This window comes from Sceloporus undulatus, chromosome 4, assembly GCF_019175285.1.
Source record: "Sceloporus undulatus isolate JIND9_A2432 ecotype Alabama chromosome 4, SceUnd_v1.1, whole genome shotgun sequence".
Lineage (NCBI taxonomy): Eukaryota > Metazoa > Chordata > Lepidosauria > Squamata > Phrynosomatidae > Sceloporus > Sceloporus undulatus.
In genome coordinates, this window is record NC_056525.1 from 64,192,001 (window position 1) to 64,217,845 (window position 25,845).

The window sequence follows — 25,845 nt, forward strand, 5'->3', positions numbered from 1 at the left end:
AGCATGAATTGGATGGCAACAAAATTATTCTCTTTTTTAAATAAAATCTTTCACTTTATTTTTTTTCCCCCTACAATTTTCTGTAGCTGTAAATGGAGATACACTGAGATTCTCGAAAGCAGCTGTTTTTTTCATGCCCATTTGATCAGGAATTTCTGATAGAAGTGCACTGACTGATTCAGATGCAGTGATTGATGCAGAAATTGAATCTTCAGGGAATTCTGCAGCTGAACCCAGAAGACATCCTCATCAAGAACATTCCTGGATACTTTAAGATCTTCACCTATTATTGTTTCTTGAAGAGCTTCTTTATTCTTTAGTAAGCTTTCAAAGGAGATCACAACTCCACTCCACCGAGTTTTTACAACAGTCACTATTTTATGCTTTGCATTTTTTTGACTTGCTTCTTCTTGAAAACTGCAACTACAATATGAGTAGGTTTTACATGTTTTATTACATCTTTTGCTTGTCTGTAGATCATTTGAAGGGTGTCCAGTTTCAGAATATCATTAAAAATCAAGTTTAGCCCATGAGAAGCACTTACCCATTATGATCTTCCATGCTGCTTTCATATTGCTGGCATTGTCAGTCAGCAAAGCGAATACTTTACTGCTTGCAATTTTACAGCTGATATACTCTGCTGTATGTCTGTTGTCTTCTGGTTCAATGCTTCTGTAAAAACACTGGTTGAGGTGTTGTTATCACAAAATTTAAAATTTCTTCTCCTCTCATATTTGACCATCCATCTGTAAATAGTGCAAGACGCAGTGCTTTGTTGATCTTTTCCTTGCACAGATTCCATTACATGTTCATATTCTGACTCCAAAAGAGGCTTGCTCAAAGAATGTCAGCTGGGCAAATCATATGATTGTCTTAATAATTTCAAAGTTTCCTGCCTGTATGTATTTTCAGTTATTGAAAATGGTGTTCCAGAAGAATATATTGCTCTTGCAAGAGCTTGATCAATTTTTTTCTTGACCTTCATGTATCATTTTGTCTACAAAGGAAGTTACTGAGTATTTTTGGATGCAGTTGTTTTCCACTATCAAGGAGGCTCGGCTCCTTCTCTGCTGGGAAAGCACTCAGTACTTCTCCTTACTCAGTGCGAAGAAATTAGAAGAATCTGATACTGCACATAGTTTTTAGAAATGATTTGGAGAATATATAAACACTTTGTCTTAAAGATATTATTCATCATGCTGAAATAAAACATTCCATAACTGATTTTCTTCCTTTTTTCAATTTTTTCCAATTTTTTGGGGAAAAGGCTTCAGGAAACAATTGGGGGGGGGACGGGTTTTTTCCCTTCCTGGGCCTTCCCTTCTCTACTCAGAACAGTTGTGATGCAAACAAACAAATCCTAATGCAGTCAGAAATTCAAGGATCAGAAAATTCTACTTAAACCCTTTAGTTCAAGCATGGGAAAAGCACAAGTGAAACAAAACAAAAATGATGACATCATCTGAGGAATGGATGAATATGTCCAGTGCAAAAAACATCTGGTAGCAAGGACTGATGGCATGATAGTATGATCATCCACAACAGTGCTTCTCAGGGTATCTGATATGGGGGAGTGGCATTTTTCCTTAATGTCAGCAACTGGCACCATATTGGTGAGAATTGTTTCTTTCTTTCCTGGATACTACCTTAAGGAGCATTGCTCTAGAACAGTGATTCCCAAATGCTGGTCCTCCAGGCATTTTGGACTTCAGCTCCCACAAGCCTCAACCATCTTGGGCAATAGACAGAGATTCTGGGAGCTGAAATCTGAGGTCTAATCTGCATGGCAGAAATAATGTAGTTTGACAGTGTCATGGCTCAATGCTATGGAATCCTGGGATTTGCAGTTTGTTGTGGCACTGGAACTCTGACAGAGAAAGCTAATTCACAAAACTACGAATCCCATAGCACTGAGCCATGGCAGTTAAAGTGGTGTTAAACTGCATTAGTTCTTCAGTACAGATTAGACCTAAAACACCTGGAAGACCAGAATTTGGGAACTAGTAATCTAGAACAATCCTTAGAGGAATTTGTAAAACATCTAGCTTTTAGAAAAGGTGGCTCTCTAGCAGTAACTGACATTACTCTGTTTCTGAAACGTATGCCTTTACTGTGGGACAAACTAAAGGAGGTCCTTGATTCTCTGCAGATGTTATCGTTATAATCCAGGAGAGACAAAATAGGATTCCTTTTGTTTTTGTCTGTTTCAAAGCCAATTCCAGTGCTTGGCCTATCTCAACTGCTCCTCTGCAAAATAAGGCAGCACAGCAAAATTCAACTTTTTTTTTTGGTAGAAATTTGTGGAGGAGGAGAGCAATTACACATTCAGTTCAGCCTTAGAAATGGAAAAATGGGGAAATCACCAAAGAGGAATTCAAACAAATAGCTAGCAAGTGTAGAGATAAGGTCAGAAAAGCCAAAGCACAGAATGAACTCAGGCTTGCTAGAGAGGTTAAGAACAACAAAAAGGGCTTTTTTGGATATGTCCGCAGCAAAAGTAAGAAGAAGGAAACGGTAGGGCCACTGCGTGGAGAAGATGGCAAAATGCTAACAGAAGAAAGAGAAAAGGCAGAATTACTCAACACTTTCTTTGCCTCAGTCTTCTCAGAAAAGGCAAAGGGTGCTCAACCTGAGGATAATGGAGCAGAGGACAGAATAGGGGAATTTCAGCACAAAATAAGTAAAGAGATAGTACAAGAATACCAGTTTAACCTAAATGAATTTAAGTCTCCAGGACCAGATGAGCTACATCCAAGGGTATTAAAAGAACTGGCCAATGTAATATCGGAGCCATTGGCAATAATCTTTGAAAACTCCTGGAGAACAGGAAAAGTCCCAGCAGACTGGAGGAGGGCAAACGTTGTCCCCATCTTCAAAAAGGGGGAAAAAGAGGATCCCAACAATTATCGTCCAGTTAGTCTGACATCTATACCAGGAAAGATTCTAGAGCAGATCATTAAACAGAGAGTCTGTGAACATCTAGATGGCAATTCCATTATCACAAAAAGTCAACATGGGTTTCAGAGAAAGAAGTCATGCCAGACAAATCTGATCTCTTTTTCTGATAAAATTACCAGCTTGTGAGATGAAGGGAATGCTGTGGATATAGTATATCTTGATTTCAGTAAGGCCTTTGACAGGGTTCCCCATGACATTCTCACAAACAAGCTTGTAAAATGTGGGCTGGACAAGGCAACTGTTAAGTGGATTTGTAATTGGTTGACCGGACGAACCCAAAGGGTGCTCAACAATGGCACCTTTTCATCCTGGAGAGAAGTAACCAGTGGAGTCCCACAGGGCTCTGTCCTTGGCCCAGTACTGTTCAACATCTTTATCAATGACTTGGAGGAAAAAATTGGGGGAACACTTATCAAATTTGCAGATGACACTAAAGTAGGAGGAATAGCTAATACTCCAGAGGACAGGATCAAAATTCAAAATGACCTGAATAGACTAGAAAGCTAGGCCAGAGCTAACAGAATGAACTTCAACAGGGAGAAATGTAAGGTAGTGAACTTAGGGCGAAAAAATGAAATGCACAGATATAGGATGGGAGACACCTGGCTTAAGGAGACAACATGTGAAAGGGATCTAGGAGTCCAAGTAGACCACAAGTTGAACATGAGTCAACAGTGTGATGCGGCAGCTAACAAGGCCAATGCGATTTTAGGCTGCATCAATAGAAGTATCGTATCTAGATCCAGGGAAGTAATAGTGCCACTATATTCTGCTCTGGTCAGGCCCCACCTAGAATATTGTGTCCAGTTCTGGGCGCCACAATTCAAAAAGGACATTGAGAAACTGGAGCGTGTCCAAAGGAGGGCGACTAAAATGGTGAAAGGTCTGGAAACCTTGCCCTATGAGGAACGACTCAGGGAGCTGGGGATGTTTAGCCTGGAGAAGAGAAGTTTAAGAGGTGATATGATAACCCTATTTAAATACTTGAAGGGATGTCATATTGAGGAGGGAGCAAACTTGTTTTCTGCTGCTCCAGAGACTAGGACCCGGAGCAATGGATGCAAGCTGCAGGAAAAGAGATTCCACCTCAACATTAGGAGGAATTTCCTGACAGTAAGGGCTGTTCGACAGTGGAACACACTTCCTAGGAGTGTAGTGGAGTCTCCCTCCTTGGAGGTCTTCAAACAGAAGCTGGATGGCCATCTGTCGACGATGCTTTGATCTGGATTTCCTGCATGGCAGGGGGTTGGACTAGATGGCCCTTGCAGTCTCTTCCAACTCTATGATTCTATGATTATATTTCTGCCAAGACTTCAGGGCAACACACAATGAACATACATTAGAGAAACCTGCTTTTATAAATCCAAAAGTGGCAAAAAGGGACGAGTTATAGGCAGCCACAGTATGTCCCACACAGTTCTTCAAAGTCATTGGCACATTTATTAGATTTAACATGAATGCCATGTTCACAGTGATTACTGGCCCCAAAGTGCCATTCCCAAACTTTATAAAAGGGATATTAGTTTGCTGTTTCCAAGTACTCACAATTTGTTCATAAAGTAGAACAAATGCCAATATTAGTTGCAGTGCATGGTGAAAATGAACTGGTAAAAACACAAAAGTAAGTTTTCCAAATGGTGTACATAAAGGATCTGCCACAAATTCTCAATACAGTCCAGTGAAATCCTTGTTCTACTTTTTTCTCATTTATGTAACAGGGCTACTTTTGAAGAATGCCACAGAGTTTTGATATGATAGTGGTGAAAGCTAGGCAAGTACCCCACAGAAACAAGCATTAAATACATAATATTTAATCAAGCATTTAATACATAATCATACTGGGGTGGTTTTATGGAGTATGTGTGTTATAGTCATGTCTTTTAACTTTTGTATATTTTAATGTAAGTTTATACTGTTTTTAGATTATTTTGACTGTTTTAAATTTTATTATAATGGCTTCTTTTTAAATGTTTTTTATCTGTGAGCCATCTTGGGTCCCTTCTGGGAGAAAGGTGGCATACAAATGAAATAAATAAATTAATAAATAAGCAGACAAGTTTCTAGAATATTTATGGACAGAAATATAGAGAAGTGTCACGGACCTAAATTCTCTTTTAGTCCTGACTAAAGTAGACTCATGCGATCCATTAGCTTTGACTCACCATTCAACAACTGGTTAATCTAGTTAGGACTAACCAACAGGATGCCAGCAATAGTCATTTGTGTGGCTGCTTAGGGATTTCACAATATAACAGAGGCAGCTGGTGGCTTCTGCACTGGTAGAACTGTGAATGTGCTCTGGCTTTAACCTAAACTTTACAGGAAATACTCAGTGTTCTGAACCCTATCTCCCAAATAGGTTTAGTATCCTTCCAAGTTCAGACTAAACCTCACACTGAATTCACCACTTCATTGACATGAAAGCCATCAGGTGTCATTGCAACACAGATGCAAATAACAAAGCACACACTGCCCCTCGTCTGTAAAAGCCAGTGGTTATAATTTCTAGCAAAAGAGCAAGCCATAAGCAAAAGCAAAGTGGGAAAGCACTTGAAACCACACATTTTATACATGTTCTGTTCTTTGTGGGGTAAATTTGTTGGCCTGCGTATTTCTTTCTCCTCTGTTCAGGCCTGCCCACTCTTCTGTGATGGGTGGGACCATGCAGACTATGAAGGCAAAAAGAGATTCAGAAATGCCAGAAGTGGGTCAGGTTAGGTAGTTAGTAAGCACCAATGCCCCTTTTAGCAGCCCTTCTGCACTATTCGATATGGTGCGAAATAAGGCATGCAGTTAGTAAAACAGCTCAAGCCCCTATGCCCAATTATTTATTATATTCCAAAATACCTCATAGAGATAGAGAACAAAAATATTTACCATTAGAAAACGTCTGGGGGGTAACGTGCTGCTGGAGGTGCCTCTCCCCTGTTTAACATTATAAAAAAGTGGTTTAGAAACAGTATCCAGCAAGGAGCTTGGCTTTTTTTAAAAGAGTAAATATTTTCAATGCATAGATGAGTCACAGATTTTCAGTGATCCCCTTCCCTTTCCCGTCCCCACCACCATAATTCTGGCTAAAATCAATACCCAATCCATTGGCCAATTTATCAATTGCATATTGGTTTCCTTCCTGCTTACCATCCATATCTCCCCTTTCTGTAGCCTTTTGTGCAACTTCCAGATTATCTCTGCTGTGCAGCTGTTAAGCCCCAGAAGGTCTCTGCTACTGGTTCTTAGTGGTGGGGAGGAGACAGATCAGGGACTGAAATAGTTCTCAGAAGAAGGAGTGTGGCTTGTCTGTGAGCATGCCTTAATTTTCATCTCCTTCTGAGCACATCTGAGCTAGTTCATCAATTGCCTCCTCATTCTCTTTCCTCCTCACTGGTAAGCAGCAGTAGCATTCCCTCCCAAGGGCTTGACAGCTGCATGGGTGGGAGGTTTTGGACAGGACACAAAGGACCAGAGGATAGCACCTTGCACCCTGTCCAAAAAAAAAAAAAAAGCATACATAAAGTGGACAAGGAACTGTGTAGTCAGTGTTATACTCCATCTGCTCAAACCAGACTTGTGGTCACAGTGTGATAAGAAACCACTATCCTGATTCAAATTTCTCCCACTACACATATGCTCCCACTACACTGGATTAACTAGTTCCACAATGTTTGTGCTATAGGAAACTTTTGTGTAAATAATGTAATGTTACTGTCAATATTTCCTATATTTAATTTCCTTCTGACCTCACTGTCTACAATCTCACCCAAATTCTGAAATTCTGGATAACCCAGAGCATTGGGTTGTGTGTCGTCAGTATACTGATGCAGCAAAGGACTGGATGCAGGTAAAAAGACATCCAAACAAGATGGAAATGCTTCTAGACAGTTTGAAAACTGACCTAGGATTGGGATTACAGCCTGTTCTAGATGGAGTTACACTTCATCTGAAAGATGAGGTTCATATCTTGGGAGTGCTCTTGGATCCAGCACTGCTTCTGAAAAGCAGTGGTGGCCAGGCATACCTTTGGCTGGTGCACCAGCTTCATCCTTTCTTGGGGAAGACAGATCTGGCCACAGTGGTTCATGCCTTAGTTACCTCTTGGTTACACTACTCTGATGCACTTTAGGTGGGGTTGCCCTTGAAAAATGTTCAGAAGCTGGAGATAGTGCAAAATGCAGCAGCTAGATTTGTGTGTATTTTAGAGACCATATGACACCAACCCTGCAAGAATTACACTAGCTTCCAATTTGTTTCTGAACTCAATTCAAGGTGTTGGTGTTGATCTACAAAGCCCTAAATGATTTAGGGCCAAGATATCTGACAAAACGCTTCTTCCCATATGAGCCTTCCAGAAATCTGGGATCTTCAGAGGAGGCCCTGTTGCCTGTCCCAACACCTCATGAAGTTAGGTTTTGGGTACATGTACAGGGTTTCTCTGTAGCAGAACCTCAACTATGGAACTCCCTACCCAAGGAAGTTAGACTGGCCTCATCTCTTTTGAGCTTCTGAAGGGCAGCGAAAACAATGCTGTTCCACATGGCACTGAGTGTTTGAAATTGATATTTTAACTGTTTCAAAACTAGATTCTAGGAATGATTTTTTAGACTGTGTTTAGGAGTTTTTAAAGAGTACGTGTTTTAAATTTGTTTTTAAAATCTTTTAATCTTTATTCTGTTTTATTTTAATTTGTTAATTACCTTGGGAGCCCTTATAGGCTGGAAAATGATACAAAAATACTTTACATAAATAAATAAATAAATAAATAAGTAGTCTCTAAGGTACCACAGCTGCCTCTGTCATCTTTTTATCTGTTTTTATTGTATTCTTCAATCTAAAAGTCTCCCAAACCAATTTAGAAAGTTCAGTAATGAAATAGTCCCTACCCCCAGGCTTTTAATTCTAAAAATTACATCACAAAAGAAAAAGGAACAGAGAGGAAGGAGGTAAAATGAAAACTCAGGCACTTGTTCTTGGTTATAAAGTTTTCTAACAACCACCTCACAACAGATATCGATGTACTGTACATGTCATCACCTGGTTAAGCTATTCCAGCCAAATATAAAAGCTCTGCTACATTACCTTCCTCTATATGCTTGCTCAGAAGTAAGTTCCACTATATCCAATTATTCTTAATGCATACTCATTCACATTTAAGCTTGTGAATTTCATATTGCCTAGAGAATTTCTAAGAAGGTTCTCATGGAGCTTTATCTGCCTAAACAGAATTTGACTTCTGACAACTAGCATAACTGAGTGAGTGTACGTCAGGTCTAGATAGATGCATGAAAATTACACATACTGCTACTTTCAGGGAAAATTGAAGCCTTCTCAAGCCTGTTTGCAATGCTTAACTAGACATTCATCTTCTCTGGGAACCAGACAAAGTGGTTGAGGCTTGAGACCACTGACCTGGCAATGCAAGACTATGATCCACAATGGACAGTGATGTACAAACATTCAAGGGTTGTCTCATACATCTGGATGCACTAGTTATGACTGCCAAATTGCAAAATGTTGTTAAAGAACAGCCATATAAAAATTGATTTACTGATATGGAATGAATCGCTGCTGTAAAAACAACAACAACAAGAAGGAAAGGTGCTATGTAGTTCTGCCACACTTATATGTAAGACAAGCAACCAAATAATCCCAGAAAAGCTGCTAAACTAAAGCTCTATTTCAGAAAGGCCTTGACTGGAATTGAAGACCAGAGGTTTCATGAATTCACTCAGTGCCAGCAAAACAAGGATTTGACACAGGTTGGCACTGCCTCTGAGAAGCATATATGATTAAGGAGAGGGTGAGATGGATATCAAGCAGTGTAAGGTGAGGTCCTTTTTACTTTAAAAATCACAAGAATTTAAGCTAAAGAATCAACATGTTCTAATTTGGATCCATGGGTTATTCAGGATTTAGTGGACCTTTTAAAGAAAGGAAAGGAACTGCAGTAGGCCTACAGTTCTAAATGGACATAGGAGAAGGTTGCAGCAACAGTGGGAACAGAACTTCATGAAACCATCTGCCACTTCTTGGACATCTCAAGGCTGATGTGCATTAATGCCTTGCACTTGCAAAAAAACATAAAGAAACAGTTAATTGGACAAGCTTAAACCAAAGCTCAACAAGCTGGCAATACAAGAGAGCATACAACCAGGCAGTGCACACCAACCATGTGGAACAAATTATCCCAGAGGGAGCCAGTGAGACTCACAACATCTAAGTGCTTCCTTGTTAGACTTAATGAGAACCAAATCTCGGAATCAAGCAAGAGTGTGGAGAAAAGACAGATGCACCTTGAAATGGGAAAGGGAGTCAATGGACAGTAACACAACACTTCCCACTGCTCCTAAACTCAACACTCTCGGCATAGTTTACTGCAAAGAACAACTATAATGTAGAGACCTTTTATCTTTTTTCTTTTAACTCCTTATTTAAGATCAGCTTTCTCATCCTGGCAAGACATTTTATGGGCCAGTGTATGGGAGTTTTTTCCTCCCCTTCTTTTCCTTTCTTTTCTTTGTAGCAAGGAGAAATTAATGCTTCTCCTAGAATGCAATGGTTTTACTGTTTCATGGATGTACAACACCATAGTCAAAAATTTCCTGCTGTTCTGTTCATTTGCTGTCCACTCTTTCTTGCTGTGGCACATTGAGTAATACTATCAACACAGTAACTAAACACAGCAATACCATCAACACACAACACCTCTCACAAGGAGATGTTTCTTGATTGCACAAGTCTCATGTTTTCCACAAGGAATTTTGGGCCATGTGAGTTTGTGTACTCATATCAGCAGTTTTTAGGTTGGTATTAATCAGCCTTAGAAATCCAGACATGTGGAACTCAGCAGAATGAAATATCAAGGCTTGTGGCTTGCAAAAATAACCAACCATAATCTGAGCAGGGAAATTGGGAATGAAACAGAAGCCAGACAAATTCTGTTGGGCCAAGGCCCAGTTTAGCCTAGAAATCTTTATAGGTCCACCAGGTCTGGGAAATCGATGGCATTCTAGGATAGGACTCTGGGAAGATATCAAAACTCATTACGGAGGGCAGCTAAGCATAACTCCTAAGGTTCCCAGGTCTAGTCTTGGTGACTGTTGACGTTTATTTTGAATCATGGCCTTGAGAAAAAGAAGCTAAGACACACAAACTTACTTTTGCTATGAATGTCAACTGTATCTGCCTAATGGACAGATGGAGAGCCAAGGGAAATTAGCCATTGTCTCAACAATAAGCTAAAAATTAAATAACCTTCCATGTGTACTCTGTACTTGGGAATCATCTACAGAATTTACTTTGCAAAAGAACTACTTTTGACTGTGAGCAAAATACAGTACAGTATAGTTTCCTCCAGAAAGTGTTCAGACCATTCTAGAGAAGTAGCTCAGGAACTACATAGGCACAGCAGTATTACAAGAACTTTCTGTTAAGAAACCAAGGATCCATCTCAACATCTATCATAATATATCCTAATAGCATATAGATTCTTGTGCAGAATAAGGTTAATCTTCTAGAACATGGCCACACAGCCCGAAAAACCCACCAAAAAACAAAACAAACACAACACCAAACAAACAGGGAAGGATGTTGATCACTAGTACATAACAAATGAAAATAAGAGTAGACAGTCTTGTCTACTCCAGCTAACAGTGACTCTCTGGCAACTTTGGCAGAGATCTTTCCTGGCATCTGCTACTTGATATTTTTAGATGCTACTTGATATTTTAGATAAAAGGAGACTTCTACCTGTAAACCATGACCTCTTCATCTCCACAGTCAGAAATTCTGAGTTAGAATGGCCTAAATATACCAAGGTACTGAGTATAATGAGGAGGGTCAGCATAGTTAAATACAAGGTGCAATACTTTTAACTATACTAAATAGCTTCCATATTGTGGGAGTACATAGGAGAGGGCCTTTTCTGCAGCGGCACCCCATTTGCGGAATTGACTCCCTCTGGAGACCTGACTCGCACCAATACTAGAATCATTTCAGCCCCAAGTTAAAACTTGGCTTTTTATTAAAGCCTTTGGATCAAACTGATTTTATCCAGTTTATAGTTATATCATTCAAGATTGTTTTAAGTAGTTTTAAACTGTCTGTTTTAAAATCAGGTAACTATATAATATATTTGTAATTTTAAAAAACTTTTGTAATTATTCATTGTTTCAAGTTGATTTTATTATAAGCTGCCCTGAGATCTTTGGATAAAGTGTGGGATATAATAACTATTATTAATTATTTTAATTAATAAACAAAATATTCTCCAGCAGGAAATAATCAGTGACCATAGTTTTTTGTGGGGTTTTCGGGCTATGTAGCCATGTTCTAGAAGAGTTTCTTCCTGACCTTTGCCAGCATCTGTGGCTGGCATCTTCAGAGAATGCTTGCCCGGAAAAGAGTTAGGTATATATACACTGTGTCACCCTGGGACATGAGGAGTTATTTGCATGTATATTGTTCTGTTGCTAATGGCAGGCTTCAGGGAGGGAGGATGTGCAAAGGAGGATTAATGTCTGCTTGATTAGTGCTCATTGTCTGCTGGGAAGCCCCTGATCCTGAGAGATTTCTCATTTGCATTTGTTGAGTCTTCAGCTTGCTGTTTGTCAGGACTGGAAGCCAAATCTTGTTTACTTTCAGGGTTTCCTCTTTCCTGTTGAAATTGTCCAGGTGTTTGTGGATTTCAGTGGCTTCTCTGTGCAACCTGACATGGTAGTTGTTCGCATGGTCCAGAATTTCAGGTAGAAAAAACTATGGATGCCGGCCATGAAAGCCTTCGACTTCAAATAGGTGACCAGTTTGTCCCTGCTCTGAGATTGGAAGCCAAAGGCTAGGCCTCCGTTTTTCCTCTCTCTCTGCTGTGGCTGTAGCCCTATTCCCCTTCCTCACTAAAATGTCTCTTTGGCCTTCTGAGAATTAATCGCTTATATGTATTTCATTGTCTATATGTATTTCAAGATTGCCTCTAGAAGGCTAGAAATATACATTTGTTTTATGTGTAACAAAGATTTAATAATTCTCAACTGGCTGAATTCTGCACAAGTGCTATTGCACAAACTTGTATAATACATACATGTGTTCAATTTTTTAAAATTATTCTATGTTTGTAAGGATACTACAAAGGGACTGCACACATCACTTTATCTATACACAACACACACACACACGCACACACGCACACAAATGCATAATTAAATGTCTGATACTTAAAAGTTAACTGCCCTCTCTTCTCCAGCCTTTGATCCTGGGGACAAGGCAACCTTCATCAGAATTCATCCAGCTCTATAAAAGGGATGTTATGCATTATCTACATTAAAAGCAGCATTAAAAAGCAGGGTGGGGGAATGAAAAACACTGACCATGGCTTAATGAAACTGTCATTCAAGCAAGCTGATTGCACTTCCTGCCATGGTGTGATCTGAAGGGGACCTGTATTAGGCGACCTGTTTGGAGCAGCTCTTCAAACACACCGCATTCAATTTCAAAGTGCTCAGCCAAGGGAGTGGGTTTGCATTTGCTTTGCTGGAAACTTTATTCCCTGCAAAATGATGAAATATTTCAGCGGAAATGAATTATGAGAAGGGGGTGGGGTGAGGATGGCTGTTTGCTAAGACTCAGCAATAAAACAAAAAAGAGTAGTTATAAATATCTAAGCAGGTATCTTGCCCTTTTGCCTAGCTATAAATCTGTCCCTTGGGCTTCCCCCACTGGGAGGCGGGGATTAGATGGCTGGCAATAACCCTTGACTGCACAATCCTACACTGTTTTCCAGGCAGAGCTGCTGAGCATAGAGTACCCTGTAGTACATATGAATGGGATGCTTCAGGCTTCACTGCTCTCCTTCCTGTTCACATAGCTGGCAAGGACAAATGGAGGTCAGGCTATGTGTTCTCCAAGACCAGCTTCTCATTTTTAGTGTGGGCAGGATGGGTGAGAGGTGTCCCAGGGGACATGTTTCCTGTCTTTTCAATGGAATATTTGATGTGCTCCCTCTCGTTATCAGTTCTAGAATAAGTTTGTAAACAAAACTGAGCTCCTGAAATAGTACTTGGCTATTTTCTGCCTTCAGACTTGGATTTTTTTTAAAAGCCACCTAGCCTAGGAAGAGATTTCAATAAACACCCAAGTCTCCCCCATGCAAGCACTCCTTATTTATTTTCTCTTGCATTTGGTACCCCTTCACAGAGCATCTCTCTTTGCCTTGCCTTGTATGTTCCACTACCTATAACAGCACAGCTAGAAAACAGGAATAAATAGGAATAAATCATAGGAACAACTGTGTTGGGCTCATGCATATCTCTCCCACACCATAAATTAGAATTGTTTCACTCTGATTTTTTTTCAAAACATACGGTAGTTTCCCATGATGTCGAAACTCAGGGAAATGTGGTTGTTTGAATTATGATGAATGAGAGCAAGCTATGTTCAGACTGTATCAAGACCACAGCTTGCTCTGAATCCATGATTTTAAAGATAAAAAGAGATGGGGAAATGAAATCATCCAGATGTTGATGGACTGCAGCTTCCTTTAGCCCTACCCAACATAATCAATGGAGATGCATGAAGGGAGCTGCAGTTCAACAACATCAGGAGGACAGATCTGCCTATGCCTAATTTAAAGAAACCACAATTTCCCAAGATAAGGTAATTAGGAGACAATTGTTAGCTTGTACAGCTGGAAGTGGATGATTCCAATGTCTTCTGCTGCTTGGAAGGAGACATATACAAGCCTGAGGCACATTATAACTCATTTACACAGTAGGAAACCAGGATTTACTGTTACATCTGTACTAGACAAGGGATGATGCATTCAAAATGGTGTGGAATTCTTGTAGAGAGAATAACCCAGCTAATATTTCAAAAAGGCCTGTAGGAATACTCTCCCAGAGTACAGCAGCAAAGCACTATCCTAAATAATGTTTTAAAACATCCAGTTTTTATAAAGGTCAGAAAATACTTGGTATTTATGTAGTACTTTAAGAGCATTCAAAATTTTATACATACATTCTCTGTAAGACTTTTGATAACCTTGTAATCTTGTAGCTAGAATTAATGTTCCTGCCATATTGCAGGGTGAATGGGAGGGGTTATTTCATCCACTAACGATAACATCACAGTTCCAATACATTCCGTAATATTCATCTAGTCTTATTTCATAGCAAACACACTAGCAATCAAAAGAAGATAAATGCTTAAAATTATTTAAACTGGATATAGCTTGTTTCTTCAAAAAGTAAATTGCACTACTCCTTCTGACTGCTGCAAGAACTGAAATAGCTTCCCACTGGGAAAACAGGAGATTTAAGTGGGAAAAATGGTGGACTGGAGTTGGAATACATGTAGGGTTGCCATAAGTCTGGACCTCCAAACCTGGACAAATGTAGGACAAAAATTTCAAATGTAGGGCACATTTTTTTTTAAATGGAGGGCACACAAAAAATTGATGGTTTTAAAAAAATGTTAATATAAATTCATGTTTTGTAGGCATGATCAAAATGAAGGACATTTGGGCATTATTCCTAGACAGATGACAGAAATGTACTTTCCTTTTTGGCCAACCTCCCCTCCCCCCATTCCAAACAGCACATTTGGGCATTGAGCATGGCAATCTCTTGCATATTTCAGAGGCTTATTTGATAACCAAACTCTTTGGGTTTCACACTGAACATGTTATGCATACTGAATATGTCAAGGTGGTTTAACAAGAAGTGGGTTTGCCCTCGGATTCAACTGTACTTCTCAGAAGTGTGTACTTGGTCAAGGGACTTTGGTTTTTCTTCACTGTGCATGAGTTTTTAAAAATCAGAGCCTCCTGCGCGCCCCCTCCCCACCTCCCCACACAGCCATGCCACCCCACCTCCTCCTCTGTTCCAGGCCACGTGGCCGCGCGCAGGGGGCACACCGCCTCCTCCTTCGCTTCCTCCACGCGGCCGCGCGGTCTGGAACGGAGAAGGAGGAGGTGGGTGGCGCGGCTGCATGGGGAGGCAGAGGAAGGTGGGTTGGTGCTGCGCGGGCCCCGAACCAGGGGCTGGGAGCCAAACCGGACCGGGACCGGGAGGGGGCCCCCAAAAGCGGATTTGTCCCGGGGGCTGCCGGGATATGGCATCCCTAAATACATGGTTACTTGAAAAACTTTCCTACACCATCAATTCTTGTAAAAGACAAAAGAAATCATACTCCTTTTATGAGGTTTGAGCAACGCTTATTGATTATGTTATTGCTACCTCACATTTGTGTAAACCCCCTTCAAGAACTCCTGACTTATGGAGAAGCACTTTCAGCTTGAACCCAACCTCATCCTAAAAGGATCCCTCAGTGAACTTGTGTGTTCATTCTAATTGTACAATGCCATACAGATAACTACCCTAATGGAATTGTCTGTTAAGCATCCCTTATATGTGTTTTTCTGTTAACTCATATCCTAAGCCTAAACATGTTGTTGTTGTTGTTGTTGATTTAATAGTCTTTGTGAAACTGAAATAAATAAAAAGTTAAAAATAAATAAATTACACTATTTCTTTTTATAGATAACCTGGTTCAAAACCTGAATGATTCAACAAACATGTTGAAATTATATTTATACATGCTTAAACTATCTATGAGTTCCAGTGATAAAGACTAGCCTTCTGGGTAACAGAGAGGATATTCTGGAGCTGAGCATTCTAAAGAGAAACAATAAGTCATTTGCTATATTATACAGTTTATTGTGGGTGTCCTATTGGATACAGCGACTAGGATGGCACCCAGATGTTATAATCAATGAGATGCATCCTCTAACTCACCAGATCATTCAATTATTATATATTTCTATTTTATGCCTTATATTCCCCGAGTTATACAACGTTTTCATTTTTCTTCTTGAATATTTGTCATTCTACTAACCATGCAGCATGAACATTTATTTTTCATCAAGTGTAAAAATAACATTTAGCCTAGTACCTACTATTCCTGGGTTCTGGAAACTTCTGGGCACTTGTTACAACTAGGAATGCACAAATCAGTCTATTTTTGATGTTATGTGTTAATTCATAAGTCCATTCTAATTCTTTCCCCTGTGTTTGTGTGTGTAAAGTTCTGCACAAAACATATATGTATTTTATGGCCATTTTATTGCAAAATACACATGTTATACATATTTTATATGCATTTTATTGTAAAATAAATATTTTACATGTGTTCTGTAAACACATGATTTAAAGCCAAAACATGAATTTTAAAACTTAAAGAAGTGTTAAAGTGGAAGTACAACTGCATTCTACCTGCCCATTAGTTTGGAGGGTGCAAATCAAGTCAGTTTGCTTCTGATGTGGATTCAACAAAATTCTAAAGCAACTCTAGTTACAACAGAATCCTATCAGTGTTTACCCACAAGTGAATTCCCCTTCATTCCAGTAAGAGTGACCATGCTCACAACCTTCACTTTAAATTAATGATCTTGCCTAATAAACCTGTATATGTACAGAGAGAGCCCGAATTATATCTGTTTTTCTTTAAAACCAATCATAACAACCCACTCACCTACCTACTCACTTCTAGGCACATTTCTATAGGGCAAAGGACATATGGACAGCATGGTCAATGTTTGGATTATGCTCCTGGACTGTTTTAAAAGGTTTTCCCCTGTCATGAACGTCTAGTTGACTCGTAACTGACTGTAGGGGGTGGTGCTCATCTCCATTACTAAGCCGAAGAGCCAGTGTTGTCAAAGACAATTCTGTGATCATGTGGCCAGCATGACTGCACAGAACGCTGTTACCTTCCCACCAAAGTGGTACCTATTTATCTAGTTGCATTTACATGCTTTTGAACTGTTAGGTTGGAAGAAGCTGGGACTATTGACAAGAGCTCACTCCATCATGCGGCACCTAGGTCTCGAACTGCCAACCTTCTGATCTTGAGATCATCAGAATTGGTGTCTTAACCATTAAATCACCATGTATCTTAAATATCTGCAACTTAAAATGTTTTCCATTGTTTCAGCCATCACTTCATATGTAAGCTAATCAGAAAACGTTAAAATGGGGAAGTTCACTTGATATTAGAAATCGTTTCTTTTTCTTGGAAAAATGTCTTGATCGCTCCCACAACAAATGAGCAAACAACTGCAGATTTCGCACATGAGAAACTAGTTATCTGTAAAGAACCTAAGGGCCAAACAAGACAATTAGGGGTATAGATATTCCACAAGATTAACCTGTTTTCCCTTCTATAGTGGGACTTTCTGAAAGGCACAGTCTTCAGCAGATTTGCAAGCTAAACCTGTGTTTACCTTCGAATGACCAATCACAGAATTAAGCATACGAAAAGCAAGATACACAGTTACAGACAATGATGTACTATGATAAGCAGATATCTTTAATCACTTAAGGGAGTATCTCTTTTAAATATGTTAAATAAAGTGTCTAGTTTGACCCTTACTGAGTGAAAGGCAGTCAGAGGTACAAGATTATTGGCTAGTAGAAATGTAGAGTACAGCATCATCTGAGAAATATGAAGGAGTTCTATAAGATGACCACAGAAAGCTTAAGAAGGTTTCATACCCAAAGTAACAGGAGCTTCCACTTGAAGAGATCTACATATGTTCCCATCCACCTTACTCCTTGTTTGAGGCAATGTATGAAACAAAGATTAGGCACAATATTACATGACAAGATGAGGTGGCTCAAAGACAAGGCATACAAAAGGAGATTCAAGAACTACAACTTAGAATTCCACTCAGGGAAATAAAAAAAGCTAATCATTATTCCAGATGAACAAAACTAAAGATGAGGCTTGGCTCATATTCAGTATTACGCTTTTAGACTGTGAGCTTAAGCACATTACTTGGAAGTTCAACTGAAATCAGTGAGAATTATTTCCAAGTTTATTTGCTGAGAATCCAGGCGCCAGTGCTTCTGGACCACAATAGGATAAAAATAACAGTATAAATGGATGATTTGGTTGTAAGATACTTACTTATTGCTACAGCTGAGCACACATTTTTATCCTAACTTTATGATAATAAGAAGGGTGAGGGAAGATTTGGGATGACTATTGATTGGGATGGGAGCCTCATTTCATGGAGCATTAAATCAAAAAGGCCTCCCACATAATAAAGTGTAGGGTTTAGATTGGCTTGACAACCACTGGTTTCCAGTGAGACACTGCTCTATGAAAACTATGTATAGGATCCCCACAGAGAAACTCAATTAATGCACTCAAGTTAACTATCTGAGCCGCTTTTAATTCCATTTCCTTTTTTTTTAAATGTAACAAATATTTAAAGAAATTTAAGGCTTATTTTTTATATTAGATTTTTGAAATGAATCTGTTGTCAAGCTACATGAGCATCTGAAATCAGTCAAGCTTCCCTCTCTCTCACTTTTCTCCCCACTAATGTTTTATAATTCCAAAATAGAGACAAATAAAATACACCAGGCTTTCTCCCATTCTTGGCAAATGATGCCCTAAGCAGTGGATTAGAACAGCTTGCTCTGTTCTAAAATTAACCACCAGCCTATCCTGAGAAATCAGAATATCATAAAGGCAATCCAAGGTAGCAGCCATCCTTCTCCAGGCATCAGATTCTTCATTCATGACAATGAAAGTTCTGTAATTCTGTTATTGAGAATATGCCTGACATAACACACATCTGAGCAAGAGCAAATCAGAAAATACAACCAATTGCACATAGGCATTCAAAGCTAGTAATTAAAGTGGAGATGAATACACAGAAATAAGATAAATTTTCAAGCCATTTTCATGGACATGTTCGTATTTATATTAAAATTAATATATAATACAGTTAAACCTTTATATTAAAATATAATATATAGAAGGTTTTTTATGCGCATGGGGTTGATGGATGTGTCTCATTCAGCACAATAATTAATAATGACGATTATACCTTGCATTTTATTTATTTATTTATTTATTTATTTATTTAACAGTGTTTGGATGTGGACACAGGAAACAGCAGCACAAAGTACCATTAAATGTAGTTGACTGAATCCATTCTATTTGCCAGTTTGTACAAGCCCTTAACAGATGAGAGTACAGGAAATGAAATTATTTGCCTTACAGAATCAGATCTGAATCTTGTAGTGGAGGGGAACATTACTAAATTTAGGAGTAGTCTAATAACGAATCCAAGTTACAAAGGAACTAAGGAATCACTTTCCTGATTCCTCGATCAAAAATTATCTCCAAACTATGGGCCCGAACAGACAGGTCAAAATAAAGTTGCTTCAGATCACTTTGATGGTATGTTGTTTAAATGGCTTTGGTACAGCTTTCGGACTCTTAGGACACATGCATCATTTAAACAGTATACAGTATTTCCGAAGTGCTCCAGAGCATCTTTATTTTGGCTTGTCTGTTCAGGCTCTATGTTCCCTAACAGGTACATAGATGTAATATATTCCATCTAACTTACCCAGCCTGTCATTTCCAGAAGTATCATGTAAAGCCTCTACTGTATTTTCATCCACTTGCAAGTAAAACAAAACAGACAGATCTTGGGGTATAACAAAGGACTTCATACAGTGTTATGGATTCAGTTTCCTATCCAAATGGTAGATGACAGTTGAAAATAGCTTTTGGTTTATCAGTTGCAGCTATATAGCTGTTCTTATGTCTGGTTGGGGTGTGTGTGTGTGTGTGTGTGTGTGTGTGTGTGTGTGTGTGTTTGCCTTCAACTTGCCTGTCAACATATGGTGATCCCATGTATTTCATACGGTTTCTGTAGGCAAGGAGTACTCAGAGGTATTTTTGCCAGCTTCTTCCTCTGAAATATAACCTAGAGCACCTAGTATTTGCTGGCAGATTCTCATCCAAGTATTAACCAGGGCTGACTTTGCACCTTCAGCTTTTTTAGATTAGTTTCCCTCCATCTCCTCTGCAAGAGACATTGAGATATATTTTACCTTGACTATAACCTAGGATTGAGATTAATTACACTAAAATGGCAAAATACAACTGTCCATATATTATAAATATTCCCAACATATAAAGTTTTAAAATACCATGTTGTATTCCACATCAAGAGATGACACACATATGTACATATACACACAGACAAAGATACTTTCAGGCAAGACTTTCACTAAATTGTCACTTACCTATGCATGTCTTCCCATCAGAGTGTAGCACAAACTTCACATGGCAACCACACTTTGGCCCTTGATCTGTATCATCACAAGTGTGTTGACATCCTCCATTACCATAGTTGCAGGTCACTGTAAGGATCATAAAAATAGTCAAACAGTAAGTGAGTGTCAGCCCCAAAACAATATAATCACAGAATGGGTCTCACAGAAACTATAACAAAGCTATCCAGGCACTGGAAATGGGAAGAGGGATAAAACTAAATTGTTTATGCATGCCAGGATTGCTCATTAAATCATCCAACATAGTCAACTGTGATTGATTCTAGGAACTGCAGTCAAATAACATCTAGGGACCAAAAAGCCATGATTATGTAGACCAGCAGAAGTTCACAGCCACCTTGGCACAAACACTACACTTGTTAAGTCTTGCACATATTTGGCTGATCTCTCCTAAAAGAAAAAACAAATATTCCACATAAAAGTGTCTTGGTCACCATTTCATCTCATTCAAAAATCCCCACCACTGCCAGCCACAATGAATCAAATTTAGCTAAAGGACTTTAAGGAAACCAGCACAGTACAGTACTATGTTTGATTGATATACAATCAAACTGAATAATCGCACTGTAAACCTTAAGATATAGAAAATAATTGAGCTAAATTTCTGCCTGAAAAATTCATCACACTGAAAAGAATACAACCCTTCCCACTGAAGTATTAAACCCCAACAAGGAATTGTTTTTACTGAAAGTACAAGCAGACCAGCCATTTTTCTAGTTTGCTGTGACAAGATTTGTTCAATGAATACAGACTCCACAAAAAAAGCTCTGATCTGACAATGGTTTATGAGCAACTTCCTAGTTTGCTTGAAGGAAAGCACATACCCCTGTCAAAAAATTGACTTTAAAATAGATGCACAGAAAAGTTTAATACTATCTCCTTTCCTGGCCACCCTCTTGGTGAATTCGCACCATTGCATTTGTGTCACATGCTCAGACACAATGCTCATCAGCTCATTATTTTTAGCAATGGCTAAACATCATAGTTTTATGGACTGGCTATGGCTGGATTGCGATCCACTTTTTCAGATGAATGCCGCCACCTTTCATCAAGCACAATGAGGGCACATAATCTGGAGCTCATTCACATAACAGAATTATGGTGCTGTTATTCCACTTTTAACTGCCATTGTTCTGTCCTATGGAATCATGCGATAGTCAGTTTAGGAAGGAGTATTTAATACTTAGCCAGAGTGCTGCAGTGCCTCCCCATGGTACAAACCTCAGGATTTCCTAGGATGGAACTATGGCAGTTAAAGTGAAACAATAGTGATGTAATTCTGTCGTATGAATGGGGCCCTGATCTTTGAATACATGGGTAGAGCTGTGTTATGTACTTTTTTGTAATAATAAAAATCCAGCCTGTAATTCTGGCAAATCATCATTTTAGTAGCATTATGCATCCCAGAATGTATATTTCTTCCATGAAAAATTCACACAAAATGACTTCTATCTTGGCTTTCAGAACAGAAAATATAGCTACTTACATTTGCAATCTCGTTGATTCTTTGTGAGCTCAAAGCCAGGTCGGCATTCACAGGCAATGCCACCTTTTGGGGTCTCCCGGCAGATGTGGGCACAACCATGGTTCTTGTTCATGCAGTTCATTCCTTCTAAAAGAGAAAAGAAACAACATAAAAGATACCCATAAGACACTAAAATGAGCAAAGAGGGAAAACTGGGTATATACCCCAATTTTCAAAAGAGATGCAGAGACAGCTTCAGAAACAATCACAAAAACACTATAAGGCATAACCAGGGATACACAATGTGTGTTGGCAAGTATCTTCTCCTATTTACTGAAAGAAGTCAACATTTTATTTTGTACAGGCCACATTAATCCTAGGTATTATACACCAGCTGTGGGGAACCTTTGGCACTCCAGATGTTTTGAACCATCTCCCAGAAGCATGAATAAATAAAGGGTCTTGTGGGAGCTGAAGACCAAAACATCTGACAGTTCAAAGTTCCCCACATTTACATGAGGAACTGGTCCATAACAGCAGCCACATGAGTAAGACAGGCAGAAGCTCCCTGATATGATTAACCTGTGTAATGCTCCGAACAGCCCCAGATACAGTTATCAATCCAGGTAAGTTTGATGCAACATTAAGGCACCAACATAAGCAGACTTACTCTGTGATGGCATACATAGCACCAAACTTAGGTAGCATAGATTCAGACATGCAGAAAGGAGCTTTCAAGAAAGAACACCACCTCACACACACCCCTCTCATTCTGCATATCTGACAGAAACCGACAACCAAAAGATGAGTTCTGCCAGATCAGACAAGACCATCAGCACCCATTTTATCTTTTATGTGTTCCTGAAAACCCCATCTGTCCTCACATTTTGGGGAATCCAGATTTTGTCTAGGTGTTATAAAAGTCCATGAAACATCATTGATCACAATGAAACATTCCCATTTCATGAATATCTAAACAAACTCTTCACTTTAGAAACCTTCTCAGGTTCTATCAGAGGTAATCACATTTTTGAGTTCCCATGGAACTCTCGTGGCCTAGGGTATCTTAGGGGTATAAATATCACCCCCAAAATGAAACCTTTTTGCAACAGTTGCTGCAGTCAACTTCCTCCCACTTGCACCATGACGCTTGTCCTTCAGTCTGAGTTCCTATGTCCACTTGGACACTCTCTCTCTCTCTCTCTCTCTCTCTAATTCTGTGAAATGTTGTGCTGGTTTGTTTCCCAATGGCAAAACAGGACAGTTATATCCAATTACATGGCTGGAGATAACAGCGGGCCGTTCCCTGTGCATGACTTGCCATCCCAAATAGGAATGCAAACAGCAAATGATATTATTTCCACTGACTGGAAATGACATTGGGACACCATGTGGCAAGTAAATCTGGCCAGGTGGCGTGTAAATCTAGTTGGGACTTCTATAAGCTGACTGAATTCTGAGGCCAGGTCTCAGCTACCTCACTGAAGTACCAAATGAGTGTTCTCCATACATGGGAGGAAGGCAAGTGAGGAGCAAGCCAAGTCCCTGGCTGAGGCACTAGCTATAGAAACTCCAGACATATCTTTTATCAGGGACGTCATGACATCAGATATTTTGGCCACATCCCTTGACATCATCATAGGGAGGAGTATAACTAAGATCTTTTCTCCTAAAATATTCTCTACCCTGTCTCCTCATCTTTAAGAAAATTTCCTAAAACCCTCTAAAAACATGCAAAGATACAATCATATGTACAATTTGGACAAGAGGCTTAATCATGTCTGGGTAATGCCTTGGAAAAAAATAACTATTTTAACACATTTTAAACTGGTTTCAGGCCAGAGGATGGTTCCCTAACCAATGGCCTATTCTGGGTGAAAGACAGGAATTTGCGAGTGTGTTGTCATGTTGATTTACCTGGATCTCTCAGCAGCTTTTGATACCACTAACTACAGTTCTGTGAGATGAAAGCAGGAGGAACTGAATTACAGTGGTTCTGCCCTGACCACTGGCTGGTTCCAGACAATGGTACTGGAAGAACCCTGTATTAACCTGTGGGATGCCTTATCGTCCATGCTTTTCAGTAGGAGCCCTGGAGGTGCAGTGGTTAAATGCCTGTACTGTAGCCACTCACACACCTCACAAACCACAAGGTTGTGAGTTCAATTCCAGCCAGGGGCTCAGGGTCGACTCAGCCTGGCATCCTGCCGACTCAGCCTGGCATCCTGCCGAGGTTGCTAAAATGAGTACCCAGCTTATTGGGGGCAATTAGCTTATACAGTGTAAACCACTTTGATAGTGCTTAAGCTGTATAGAAATGTACTTTCTATTACTAATATCTATTTACTGGATTAGGCCATTAGTATGCTGATGACACCCAGATCTATTTCTCATCATCAGGTGTTGTGTGAGTGCTGAACCATTCCCTTCTCCTTTTGTGTCGTGTCTTTTTAGATTGTAAGCCTGAGGGCAGGGAACCGTCTATTATCCCCTCTGTTGTAAGCCGCCCGGATTCCCAGTGATTGGGCGGCGGCATATAAATAAATACTATTATTATTATTATTATTATTATTATTATTATTATTATTATTATTAGTGACTGGATGTTGTAATGAGATAGCTGTGGATTGGTGGTCATTGGATCTGAGAACCTGATAAGTGATCTGCCCCTCTGGATCCACATTCTCCCTGAAGGAGCAGATGCACAGCTTGGGAGTACTCTTGGATCCATCCCTATCAATGAAGGTCCAGGTAAAGTCCCCGGTCAGAAGCCTGTTGACAGATTCAGCTGGCCTACCAACAGTTAACTTCCCTGGATAGAGAAAACATAGGCACAGTAGATACATGCTGGCAGCTGTTTGCTTAAACTACTGCAATGGGCTCTATATGAAGCTGTGCTTGGAGACATCCTGGAAGCTACAGCTAGTTCAAAATGTAGTATCTAGACTCCTGACTGGAATATGTTATAGAAAGTATGTGGTACAATTTTAAAGGAAATCCAGAAATGGAACTCATGGCACTTTCTGTCTAAATGCAAAGTGTTTGAGATCTAAGCTAAAGTCCTAAGCAGCTTGCAACCTTAGTATCTCAAGGAGTGCCTCTCCCTATGTATATCTGCTTGAAAACTGTGGTCAGCTGGAGAAGTCCTTCTTTGTGTCCCACTAGTAGAAGCAATACACTGTGTGAAGTTATGGGATAGGGCTTTCCCTATGGTGGAGCCCTAGCTGTGAAGTGCCCTCCCATTGGAAACCTGACTGGCACTGATGCTGGCTTCTTTCTGCTGCCAGATGAAAATACGGCTTTTTATCAAAGCCTCCGCAGTCTGTTTAGGCTATTTAAATTACTCATCATTGTTTTAAATTTAAATTGTTCTAAACTGTTTTAAATTAATTTTATCAGTATGTCATCCTGAAACCCTATGATACAGAGCAGGACATGGCTATTTTAATTTTAAAAAAAGATAAAACAGTCAACAGGCAGAGCAATTACATTTTATTTAGAGCCTTCTTGATTAAAATGTACCTATGATATAGAGTAGAGCATAGGTATTTTAACTTAACAGGCAGAGCAACTGCAATTTATTCAGAGCCTTCTAGATTAAACGTACATGTGTGTCACTTTACTCCACTGCCACCATTCCATTGTCCCCAATCAAAATAGCAGAATGCCTCTTTGGTAACAGTTGTCCAGTCATCCCTATTAGCTAATCCCCCTCCCTACCAGGAGCTCAATATCCAGTTATCCTCATTCCACATTTCTAGCTGTGTTCTCCAATGATGCTGCTGGCAGCCAACTCAGACCCAAAGGGCTGTTTTCCTGGGAGGGGTCAAAAGTCCCTCAGGCTTTCTCTATGCTGTAAATCTGCCAGAAGCAGCATTAGCTACAGACACTGTTGTCTGGCCTATCCAAACTGCAAACAAAACAGGGTGCTGCTGACTCATGCCCCTGGATTGCCTGCGCTTTGCTCTGGTACAAAGGACACTGAGTTCTTAGCATCTCTTCATGTTGGCCACCCACTACAAACAGCAACTAAAGCCAAAAGGGCCATGACTCCTGGATCGTGACCTAGGAGGACTGAAGCACTCTAGGAACCACAGGGATTGGGTTTGTCAGTTTCACTGCACAAGTTAGATGTTAAGATCTGAATGGGAAAAACAACAGTAAGTAACCCAAACCTACCCTTGTATGTTGAACCCAAACTCAAGTTTCTAAGGTTACAATGGCCTGTTACAGACAGGCCAAAATAAAGCTGCTTCGAGTCACTTTGGAGGTATGGTA

The 25,845-nt window shown here is 39.7% G+C and overlaps 1 protein-coding gene across 4 annotated transcripts in view; it reads right to left on the reverse strand.

Annotated features, from left to right (window-relative positions):
• The window catches only part of SCUBE3 (signal peptide, CUB domain and EGF like domain containing 3), a 177,224-nt gene that overhangs the window by 62,885 nt on the left and 88,494 nt on the right, over window positions 1-25,845 (reverse strand). The window contains exons 5-7 of one of the 4 annotated variants that reach the window (XM_042464254.1): window positions 21,589-21,711; window positions 20,055-20,171; window positions 5,836-5,883 (exon numbers count right to left, since the gene is read on the reverse strand). In XM_042464254.1, coding sequence (XP_042320188.1) covers window positions 5,836-5,883; window positions 20,055-20,171; window positions 21,589-21,711 — 288 coding nt within the window. Of the gene's footprint in view, window positions 1-5,835; window positions 5,884-20,054; window positions 20,172-21,588; window positions 21,715-25,845 lie in introns of all 4 variants that reach the window. The other 3 variants (XM_042464253.1, XM_042464257.1, XM_042464256.1) reach the window with 3 other exon arrangements.